The sequence below is a fragment of the Mus musculus genome, chromosome 4 (genome assembly GCF_000001635.26).
Source record: "Mus musculus strain C57BL/6J chromosome 4, GRCm38.p6 C57BL/6J".
Lineage (NCBI taxonomy): Eukaryota > Metazoa > Chordata > Mammalia > Rodentia > Muridae > Mus > Mus musculus.
In genome coordinates, this window is record NC_000070.6 from 133,990,008 (window position 1) to 134,001,595 (window position 11,588).

Here is an 11,588-nt window from a genome sequence, read left to right on the forward strand (position 1 = left end):
CAAAGACAGTCTCTCAGAGCTCATCCTTAGCCATGTATTCACAGGACTCTCTCCAGGTCCCTCGTGCCTGCCTCTGTCCAGCACCCAACAGATGACCTTCTTCCTGGAGCCTCCAGTCCTGAGCCCCTCCAACTACTGACCCAACATCTCTGTTCTATGACAAGCCCCACGGCAAATTCCCTCTTCCTTACATGAGATCCTGTCTAGGGCTCTCTGGAACAGCAGAGGGCACCAATGTCCACCACTGAAATGGGTAGAACATCATGTGTCCATGCGTACATTCCACAAACCCCCCCACACACACTGGGGAGGGATGGGGGGGTTGTCTTCTCTTCTCGTAGGTCTGTTTGCCTTTCTTTTAGGACACTAGGGATCACACCCAAGTCTTACTAAGGACACTCACTAAGCAAGTGCTCCAAGCTGAGCTCCCCCCTCGCTGTATCAGCTGCACACTCTGCTATTTTGAGACATGGGTTCCAGTGTGTTGCTTAGGCTGGTCCCAAAATCACAAGTATCCAAAGTAGGTGGGATACAGGTTTGTGCCACCATGCCCAGCTCAATTTCCTGCATCCCAAGATCTCATATAATAAAAATGAAGACGAGGCCTCTCAGATAAGAGTCTACTTCTGTCTTACTAGCAGACTGACCTCGGGCATGCTATTCTCAGTTTCCACATTTATAAGCTGAAAAGACGACGAGACTCTCACATGAGGTTAGGAACAGTAAAACAGGTAACATCCCGACTGCACTATTCAATTGTGTCCGACACCATTATCTCACTATTACGATTATTATTTACTAATAATTGCAAAGATTATATTAGTAACGACATTAGAAGGGTCAAATAGACACATGGCTTCAAAAATTCCTCCATTCCTCTAAGCCTTAATTATTAGGATGGTAATGATTAAATATTTCCCTTACTTTCTTCCCTCCCTCCTCGCTCCACCCATCCCTCACAATACCTTAATCCTGCATTATGAAACTGTAATTTGAGAAACCTAAAAGATTCTCCTCCACACCAACATAAAATACTGAAAACCATTTGCAAGGAGCGCGCCCCTTCTTACTGGCCAGGACGGCCCGGCGGTTGTTCTGTGGTTTCTCGGTGTGCGCTGTACTCAGACGACCCCACCTGTTTGGGGGAAGTCCCCTAAGTCCCCTAATGTACGCCCTGATTTGTGTTCTGACCAAGTGCATGGCTCAGCAAGGTTTGAACACTAGTTCACTCTGTCTTCCATACCAGTTACCAGGAGAGCCACCCCAGATACCTGGGTTCCAGCAGACCTTGTTCCACGCCCCAGGCCATCTCTCTCACAGCATTGGCAATCTCATGACGTGATGTGTATGCAAAGCAGACATTGAGGAAACACCTGAGGACAGCAGAGCAGAATCATTTACCAAAGAGAGAAGGGGTGTGATGGCCGGAGCAGCCATCCCCCTGCAAGGACACAGGCACTGTACTTTGGAAGGGTAAGACTGGGGGTGGTTCCACGATTTCTAAGAGTTCTTGAAATAAGCATGTTCTTCATCTAATTAGATCAAACATTAACTAGACGACCTTTATTGCCTTCCTAACCACATCCACTCCCCGACTGCCATTACTGCCAACCATCCACATAGGAAGAAAATCCTCTGTGCTATTAGCCTAGGCACCGGGTAGAAGGGACGAGACCAGGTGTACAGTAAAATCAGTGCCCAATACTACTGTTTCAAAGCCACAAACACTGGAGTGTCCTCTAAATCTGTCTATGGGCCAAAGAATGGGACAGAGAAGACTCCTGAAAGGCATGTAGACAGGATTAGGACAAATTTCTTTTTTTTTCCCCCCCCTTCCCTTCTCACTCCAGCCCCACTAGCTCTGGCCCAAAGATTTACTTATTTATTAAATGTAAGTACACTGTAGCTGTCTTCAGACACACCAGAAGAGGGCATCAGATCCCATTACAGATGGTTGTGAGCCACCATGTGGTTGCTGGGATTTGAATTCTGGACCTCCGGAAGAGCAGCCAGTGTTCTTAACCACTGAGCCATCTCTGGATTTCTTCTTATTATTTTTATTTTTTTTTTTTGGCAGGGTCCCACATGTAGCTTGGGTCAGCCTCAAACTCACTGAGATATGCCTGTTCCTGACTATCTAGTGATGGAGTTAAGGGTATGTATACCACAGTAGCCTAGGACTAAAGGATATCCCGACACTTGTCAAGTTCAAGTATATGTGGTGTGTGTGTGTAGGGGGGGTGTTTGTGTGTATGTGTGCACATTTATAGTTCCCAAAAACATTGGGGTGGGGAGGGCAAGGGACTGGGTTTGCATGTGAATGAATGAAAGGGCACTTGGTCTCTTCTACAGGTCAAAGTCTCTAAGCATCACAAACTACTCTCTCAAGAACCTTGCATGGAGTACAGACCTTGGAAGCTCTGGTGCCTCTTCTGAGGAACAACCTGAGAACTTACTTATTGTAGTTCTTAGTAGCCTGGATGGCATGCGCAATCTTCTCCTGGAGGTCCAAGGGCAGCAGATGCAGATCACCCAGGACGCGGATGCACACCCCGTGCTTCTGCAGCTTCTCCCTGGTAAGGGAGAGAGGAGGCGGCACTGTGAAGGGGCAACCGCCAAGCAAAAGACAGGCACCGGCAAAAGAACCAAACTTGTCGCCCGCAACAGGCGCTGTTCTGTGTGCACTTCCAGTACCCAGTACTTCTCTGAAGCTCAACTAAGATTTGCCCAAGGTCATCTCATGTGTCATGTCTGGCTTGAACCAGATCTGTCTGCCTTGAGAAAGCTAACTCTTGGCCACACATTACTACCTCAGGTGTCCTTGGGAGAGTTGTATTTTATACACCTGTGATTTCTGTCCCAACCGAGCAAGTAGGAACTGTATTATTGGTGACATTTGTTATATTCTTTTTTTTTTTTTTTTTTTTTTTTTTTTTGGTTTTTGGAGACACTGTTTCTCTGTGTAGCCCTGGCTGTCCTGGAACTCACTCTGTAGACCAGGCTGGCCTCGAACTCAGAAATCCACCTGCCTCTGCCTCCCAAGTGCTGGGATCAAAGGCGTGCGCCACCACTGCCTGGCTCATTTGTTATATTCTTGTGCAATAAGAGAATAGTGACAGCAGAGAATATATATTTATAGAATTAGATGGTGGTTGAAATACTTTCGTCCAATCGACGAATTCCTCTGAGGTGCAGACCTTAAGTTCTCCTCTACTGACCAGGAGACTGAGGTCCAAAACGATTAGAATGTTGAGAATCTGGATGGGTGAACAGCCACTTATGAGCCTGGGGGTCTGGTTCTAGAGCCCGACCACGCCCTCACTCACTGCGCATCCTTGCAGTAGCTCCCACGAGGTGAGAACTCACTGTTTGCACCTAGCCTCTCTCAATGGGAAGCCACGAGGAAGCTGGCGTTTTCTATTTTGAGCAGGAGCTCATTACGTGTGGTAGGAATCTCTGGCAGGCCCCGAAGGACAGGACCCAGAATTAAAGGCCAGTCCATGGCCCATCTGCCTATATAACCTTCAACCACATTTTGTCAAAGTCTGTGAAACAAGAACCATTTACCTATTTTGAGGGATCTACAAGACTATAAAGGTTCAATGTATAGTCTTACCAAAGCCAAATTTGAACAGCACCTAGACTTCAATCTACGTACACTCACTTTTGCTGATCCTACACATAGTCCTGGCTTCTTTGAGCTTAGCGTTGTCCTTCAGTCTCCCCTACCTGGGAACCCTTTGACAAACCAGCCTGCTCTAATATCAGGACAGGCTGCTCACCTCGAAAAAGGTGCACAGGAACGCTCATGCTACGACACAGCTGAGAGGTGCTGGAGGGTCACAGAGGAACTACAAAGGCCCTGGAGGAGCGAGGACTGGGCTCCCAACCTGGCTCTATCACCAACTTACTGTAGCCACCTACAAGGCCTTTCTTCTCTCTTTAAAAGATTAATGTCCCAACCCTGAAATACAAGCAGACTACCAGTTTTGTGTTCTTCCTGCATGTGAATGTGGAGACCAGGGGGTAACCTTGGACACCAGCCTCACCAGCCTCCTTGGTAAGGTTTCAGATAAAAGAGCTCAGGGCTGGGGTCAGGGAAGGTTAGACAGGGATGGTGGTACAGGACATCCTCCATCTGGACAGCGTCTTACTGTTCTTCCATCAAGCAGCTGAACTTCTGTCTGGCTAGATCCAGGAGTCCGTCAACCTCACTCTTGGAACGTTTGAAGTTCTCAATGCTGAATGCGTAGACAGTCACTTCTAGGATGCCCAGGTTCAAACACCAGCGGAGAGTCTGAGGAGGGAAGGTAGAGAAAGAGCTAGGCCACAGGAGAGGTGACGGATGCTTTAGCTCTGATCGAGGACTTTTCTCCTCCCCAGACTCGAGTAAAGCAAGGGCAACTTTAGCACTTCTGTTCGCATAATGGGCCAACTAGGAAGCAAGCCATCATCATTCAAGACTCTTAAAACCCCGTGGCTGGGTGTAGTGGCTCAGGTCTATTCTTTGAGAAGCTGAGGCACAAGGATCAAGGCTAGGTTAGACTACACAGTAAGATCCTTTCTAAAATAAGAAAACCACAAAAATCATGAGAAGAAACCAATCCAGGTATGTTATGTAACACTTAACATCTGAGCTACTGGGAGGTAGATGGCAGGAAGAGCATGAGTTTAAGGTCAGCCTGGGCTATCTATACTGAACTTGAGGTCAGCCTGGGCTATAAGAAATAATATCTTGAAAAAACTGTCATTTTTATTTTATCCCAAAGAACCTTTCAGCAAGAACACAGAGTCCATGCTGGACTCGTCTGTGCTGTAGGCAATTATTAACCTCTCTGGGAATCAGCTCCTTTATCTGCAGCAGGGGATGACACAGCCATCCTGCTAAGATGGCCAGGAGAGAACGTGTGAGGCACTCCTGTTCAGAACATAACGGCTGGGACGCAACAACCGGGCCACCGGGCAGCACTTCCTAGTCTGCTGAAGGCTTTCCTGTGTTTCATTTTCCAGACAGGTATTTAGATGTGGACTGTTGCTTTCATGCTACGTTAAACACGACATCCTAGTCACCTTTGAAAGCTTACCCATGTCAAGAGTAACTTCTGGGAGCACTGACACTACACACACCGAGCACTCGAGAGGCTGAGGCTGAGAGCCCTGGGGTTAAGTCCAGCTTGGATTCATAGGGAGATGCTGTCTTTGTCGTTGTTTGGTTTGTTTTGGTGTGGTTTTTCAAGGCAGGGCTTCCGTGTGTAACCCTGGCTGTCCTGGAACTCCCTCTGTAGACCAGGCTGGCCTTAACTCAGAAGATCCAACCTAGTTTTGCTGGCATTAAAGGCATGTGGCCACCTGGCCCAGCTAAATTCCCTAAAACGCAAAATAAATAAATAAACCACTGTTGGGAAAGTGGCTCAGGTGGGAAAGTAGTTGCCTAGTGTGACTAAAGGCCTGGGTTAAAACCACACACAGTGGCACCATGCCTTTAATCCTAGCACTCCCAAGAGGCAAGAAGATCAGGGGTCATGGTTACATGGAGTTTGAGGGCAGCCTGTCTATATATGTAAGATACTGTCTCAAAAATAAATAGAACCACTGGGCAGTGGTGGCGCACGCCTTTAATCTCAGCACTTGGGAGACAGAAGCAAGAGGATTTCTGAGTTTGAGGTCAGCCTGGTCTACAGAGTGAGTTCCAGGACAGCCAGGGCTACACAGAGAAACCCTGTCTCAAAAAAGCCAAAATAAATAAATAAATACATACATACATACATACATACATACATAAATAGAACCACTCGTGGTGTCTCATATTGAATTTATACCAACACTAATAGGCAGAGGAAGGCAGATCTTCCTAAGTCTGAGGCAGCCTGATCTACACAGTTCCAGGCCAGCCAGGGTTATACAGTGAAACCTTCGATCCAAAACAAGCAAACAAACTGGGCAGTGGTCCCACACGCCTTTAATCCCAGGACTTGGGAGGCAGAGACAGGCGGATCTCCGTGAGTTCGAGGCCAGCCTGGTCTACAGAGCATGTTCCAAGTCAGCCAGGGCTACACAGAGAAAAACCCAAAACAAACAAACAAATAAGCAGCCTTTGCCATCACTAGAATATAAGTAAAGGAAAAAAATAAAATAAAAATAGCCTTGCAAGCATAAAGTCATAGAATGATATGCACAATTACAAAGTTGATTTTGACATCCGTGCATGTGTGTGGATACGTTCATACACAGCACAAAATGTATATGAAGATTACAGACAAAGTTGCCGGCACTGGGTCCTTCCTCATACCATACGTGGTCCAGCTATGGAACTCAGACTCAGCCACAAGCACTCTTACCTGCTGACCCAATTTTCTAAATGATAAGACATTCTGTAGCAGTCAGGATGTGAGATACAATTTTTTAAAAAATGACTAACGGTAGCAAAACACAGAAGCTTGCTAACCCTAACAGTCTGTGATGATGACAGCTGTGCTAATGCCATGATGAGACCCCTGGGTAGCCAGCAACAAACAAAACAAGAATTAAAAAACTCTCAAACTACAGGAAACTCCAAGTGTCATTTTTTAGTTGTCATGCAGGTCTTCAAATCACTCACTCTAAGCCGGGCATGGTGGCCCACGCCTTTAATCCCAGCACTCAGGAGGCAGGTGGATTTCTGTGTTCGAGGCCAGCCTGGTCTACAGAGTGAGTTCCAGGACAGCCAGGGCTACACTGGGAAACCCTGTCTAAAAACAACAAAAAAAATTTAAAAATAAAATAAAAAATAAATTTAAAAAAATCACTCACTCTAGGCTCTGTCACCCGCACCCACCTCAGCAAGCTTATTGAAGCCCTGTGTGTGGCCCTCCTGGCGCTCCACCTGACACTTCTTGGCATAGCGACGGTTGCCGTCCATTATGAACGCGATATGTTTGGGTACTGGGCCAGCCTGTAGAAGAGAACAGATAATCAAAGGGGAACGTGGCATCCTTACCTACTAGGTCAGCATCATCAGCTACAATCCCTGGGCTAGCAAATGACTGACTCAGCGGTACAGTGCTTCTAGCCTAGCCTGAGTTTGATCCCCAGGACCTGGACACACATGGAGAAGAAAAACCATTCCTGTACGCTCTGCTCCACCTCTACGTGTGTGCTGTGGCGTGTATTTGCCTCCACGTACCATACATACGTACAAAGAAAGAGAGGCACACTAGATAATTGTTATGACAACATGTCAAGGTAAAATCTGAGAAAGAACTTGGTCTCCTTTCGTTTTCACTGTACACAGTGGGCAGTTCACTGACGCTTCTCCATCCTGGCATGTTATATTTGCCATATTCACCCCCCACCTCGCCCCATCAACCTTTCCAAGCATCCCTTCCTCCCCTCCTTTCCCCTCCACATCAACAGTAGTCACCTTAGGCTTTAACTTCTTGACCCCACCATTCCCACACAGGAAAGAAAACAGGAGACTAATGAGATAACCAATTCCATCTACTTTCCTATGAACTCCACGGTTTCCTTCTTCTTCACGGTTAAACAAACCACCACTGTGTTGATATACCACAGTTCTTTTTTTTTTTTTTTTTTTTAAAGATTTATTTATTTATTATATGTAAGTACACTGTAGCTGTCTTCAGACACTCCAGAAGAGGGAGTCAGATCTTGTTACGGATGGTTGTGAGCCACCATGTGGTTGCTGGGATTTGAACTCTGGACCTTCGGAAGAGCAGTCGGGTGCTCTAACCCACTGAGCCATCTCACCAGCCCGATATACCACAGTTCTTAAACTCCATTTCCTCACTGCAAAGCAGAGACTGACTAGGCAAGCTGGCCACTGTGACGACGAGCGAGCAGTACACTGGGCTGGCAGGCATCTGGGGGGGACAGACTGTGATGCTTTAGGGTACACAGGCATGACCTAGCTGGATCACGCCAAATCGACCTTTTATTTTCTGAGGAATTTCACACTGACTAGACTACATTCCCCTCAGCCATGTAGGAGGGTTCTCTTGTCCTTACCAAAGCCTGTTGTTTTTTGGATTTTTATGAAGACGTATTCTGACTCAGGTAAGACCGTTTTTTCTATAACTGTCTATGGATGAATCTGTGGCTCATATACGTCTGTGTCCCACACATGAGCCGGTCCTGGAGTCACACAGTGAGTGGCCCAGTGGGTGCTGGAAATTGAACCTGAGCCCTCTGCATGAACATCAGGTCCTCTTAGCAACGGAACCTCCTCTCTAGCTCTGTCTAACCTGATCTAAGTGAGTTTTGACTTTTATTTAGCTTGTACCTACACATACTAATACTTTTTTTTCAGTTACTTATTGACCCATCTGTGTCTCTTCGTTTTAAATCTGTTCAATTGATTTAACTCTTTGATTGACTCATCAGTTTGGTCATTAATTTTTTTTTAAGTACATTTATTTATTTAGTGTGAGTGTGTATGTGTGTGTATGTCTGCAACTGTGGAGGTCAGAAGACAGTTTTTAAGAGTCCGTTCTCTATAAGAAGACTGTGGTCCCAATCCCTTCAGTTGGGATGGTATGGCTTAGGGGATGATTTACAAATAAATATGGTCTTAGAAAGGGAAAAACAACAAAAAAAAGAAGCTTCGACTGAGGGATCTCTATCTCTCCTTTCTTCTTTTCTTTTCCTTTCTTTCTTTCTTTCTTTCTTTCTTTTTCTTTTTTCTTTTTTTTTTTTTTAAGAGACCAGACCTCTGTTTAGGCAGGGAATAGAAAGTGAGATGTCAGTAGAAGAAAGAACTCTGGGAAAGAAGGAGGGGAGAGCTTTGCTGGGAAGACATCATGAACAGGATGCGTGCACCTGAGTATAGGTGACCAGCCAGGTGGCACAAAGTAGGCTCAAATAAATGGCATAGTTTAAATTATATCTAGTCAGAGAAGAGCCTGGCTATATGACCAAGGTATTTGTAAATATATTTTGAAGCGGAGTCTTGTTTCTGGGAGCACGAGGGTGGGAGGACGAACCAGGGCCTGACTTCTACAGCTCTCTCCTTCTGCCATGTAAGCTGTGAGAGCCGAATCCAGGTTGCCACACTTGGTGGCAAGAACCTTTATCCGTTGAGCCATGAGCCATCTCTCACGCTCATCCCTCCTCTCTCCTCTGCCTTTGTCTCCTACACTTATTTTTGCCAACACGAGGCAAAGTTTCCTAAGGAGAGAGTTTTCATTTTTTGGACTCCCTGTGATTATTTGACATTTGTAGGTATGTGGAAATACAAGGCTTACTGACGCAAATTCACTGTTAAAACACTGCTCGACAGTCTGTATCTAAAAACTAAAGCCAGGCTGACTGGCTTGCATCCAAACCTCTCTCAGGCACAGAATATGACATGGCTGTGACTCCTGATGGGGGCCTTTGATGGTTGAGCTGGTAAAGGTACTTGTCCCAAAGCCCGATCCTGAAAGCTGTTCTCTGTACTCTAAATGTACACTATATATCACCATACTAAGATAAATAACGGACTGGCACTAGATATTGTGCCACGTTCTTTGTGTATTTCTTTTTTTTAATCCTCAAAAAAGACAAGTTTGTTAAGCCACATGGTTGGTAAATAACAGTTTTCCTCACGGATGTCTGTCTCTAGAGCAGATGGTTAAAGTTTTAACCATCAAAGAACCATTAACTCAGAAGACACTGCAAGGAGAAACCGATGGAAACGCTGGGGCAGTGGTTCTCAGCTGTCCTTATGCTGTGAGCCTGGGATATAGCGCCTCAGGTGCTGACTTCAACCATGAGAGTATTTGCACTGCTACTTTATAACTGCCATTCTGGTACTATCGGAAATCGTAATGTCAGATACCTGATATCCGACCCTGTGAAAGGGTTGTTCAACCTCTGAAGGGGTTGGGACCCACAGGTTGAGAACTACAACTCTAGTGAGACAAATTTCTGTTCCCTCCCATTCAGAGTCACAGTCTCTCTTCCTTTTTCAAACTCAGAGTCTTGTGAATACCAAGAAAGCACCTGACCAGTGAGCTCTTTTGACACTCTCAACGGCACAATTCAGTTTTCCAGAAGGAAAATCTAACAGTCTATGTGATCTAATGATATTAAGAGACCCTGATTGGCCTTAAAAAAAAAAAAAAGTCACACAGTACAATAAATACTAGAAATGCAGCCCTTCAAACTACATTATAATTTCAAGATTCTCTCTTTACTAAATTCTACTTCATTGGGATTGCTACAATTTAATAATGAACTACTCAACTATCCAAAAGGTCAACTTTTCCCCCGGGGTACTGCTCACCTTTATGATGTTAGCACAGAACCGTTCCCACAGTGACAGCTCTCCTTCTTTGATCCATGACATAGTTCTTGCTATGTCAGAAATCACACAAGAACAACAACAACAACAAAAAACAGCCAGATAACCTTGAATAAATGAAAAGAGAGAGAAGTCATCCTTGCTTGCAATAAAACTGACTAAAGAGACTCTGCTGGACTGTGGCAGGCAACACGCGTCTGAATCCAGAGACTGTTCTAATCCGCTCAGGCCTCTACAAGCCAACGGGAGACCTTTGGAGCAAGGTAGTTCCCACTTTCTTATCCTTACGTGCACTGATTTCTTCCAAATATCCTGCCACATCATGGTACCTACATCTTGCTTGGTCAATCCCCACAACTTCCTTCTCTATTGCCCCGCAAACCATTGCTCACTCTAAGCTAACCAATCACTACCCTCCTTGGATGCCGCATCTGTTACCTCAATGGTCACTCTCCCGGCTGGACTTTAGTGTTTCCCGCAGCTAACTCCACATCCAGCTTCCCCTCCTCTGGGTCTCTGTGTTTACTCCCCACCTAGGACGCAGGAGAAGGCGCTTTTCCACCACTCCCGGGCGACTTACGACTTGGCGCTGAAAGAACACGTCACCTCTACGTGATTGGCTCCGCCTCCTCCGTCCGTGGTGGGCGGGGCCGCCCCTGCGTACTCGGGGGCGGAGCGGTGCGAGTTCTTGCGAGTTGGCTATTGGTGGCCGCTCTCGCGGGGCGTGGAAACAGCGCCTGGGAGGCCGAGGTCACGTGAGCCGATACTCCTACCTCTTGGGTCTCCTATTGCAAGCCCTGCACGTTAGGCGAGTTGAGCCTGAGGGATCGAGATGTGTTCGGCCCACGCATTTGCGTGGTCTCAGGTGTTGTGGCAGTTTGTTAGGGAGAGAGGATGCGGTTGCTCCACCTCAAAATTGAGTTTCTCTATGGATGATCGCAGTGCTTATATTATGGGAGACACGGTAATGTCGTATTTTGACAGTCCTCCTACCTCAGTCTCCCCAACTGCTGGGGATATGGACGTAAACCATGGAAGTGAACTGCGTTTATTTAAAAATTTGTCTTGGGCTGGAGAGGTGGCTCAGAGTTTAAGAGTACCGACTGCTCTTCCAGAGGTCCTGAGTTCAATTCCCAGCAACTACATGGTGGCTCACAACCATCTGTAATGGGATCTGATGCCCTCTTCCGATGTGTCTTAAGACAGCGACAGTGTACTCACATACATAAAATTAATCTTTAAAAAAACAAAATTGTCTTAAAAGTGTTCTTTTAGCCGAAACTGATGGCACGTCGTCACTGAACTCAGC

At 46.1% G+C, this 11,588-nt stretch overlaps 1 protein-coding gene across 7 annotated transcripts in view; it reads right to left on the reverse strand.

Annotated features, from left to right (window-relative positions):
- Window positions 1-10,950, reverse strand: part of Dhdds (dehydrodolichyl diphosphate synthase) — a 31,930-nt gene extending 20,980 nt beyond the window's left edge. For 2 of the 7 annotated variants that reach the window (NM_026144.5, XM_030253724.1), the window contains exons 1-6: window positions 10,718-10,875; window positions 10,262-10,332; window positions 6,815-6,931; window positions 4,155-4,297; window positions 2,457-2,573; window positions 1,272-1,373 (exon numbers count right to left, since the gene is read on the reverse strand). In NM_026144.5, coding sequence (NP_080420.2) covers window positions 1,272-1,373; window positions 2,457-2,573; window positions 4,155-4,297; window positions 6,815-6,931; window positions 10,262-10,324 — 542 coding nt within the window. In that variant the 5' untranslated portion in view covers window positions 10,325-10,332; window positions 10,718-10,875. Of the gene's footprint in view, window positions 1-1,271; window positions 1,374-2,456; window positions 2,574-4,154; window positions 4,298-6,598; window positions 6,725-6,814; window positions 6,932-10,261; window positions 10,387-10,717 lie in introns of all 7 variants that reach the window. The other 5 variants (NM_001362959.1, NM_001362960.1, NM_001362961.1 and 2 more) reach the window with 4 other exon arrangements.
- Between the last annotated feature and the right edge of the window lie 638 nt (window positions 10,951-11,588).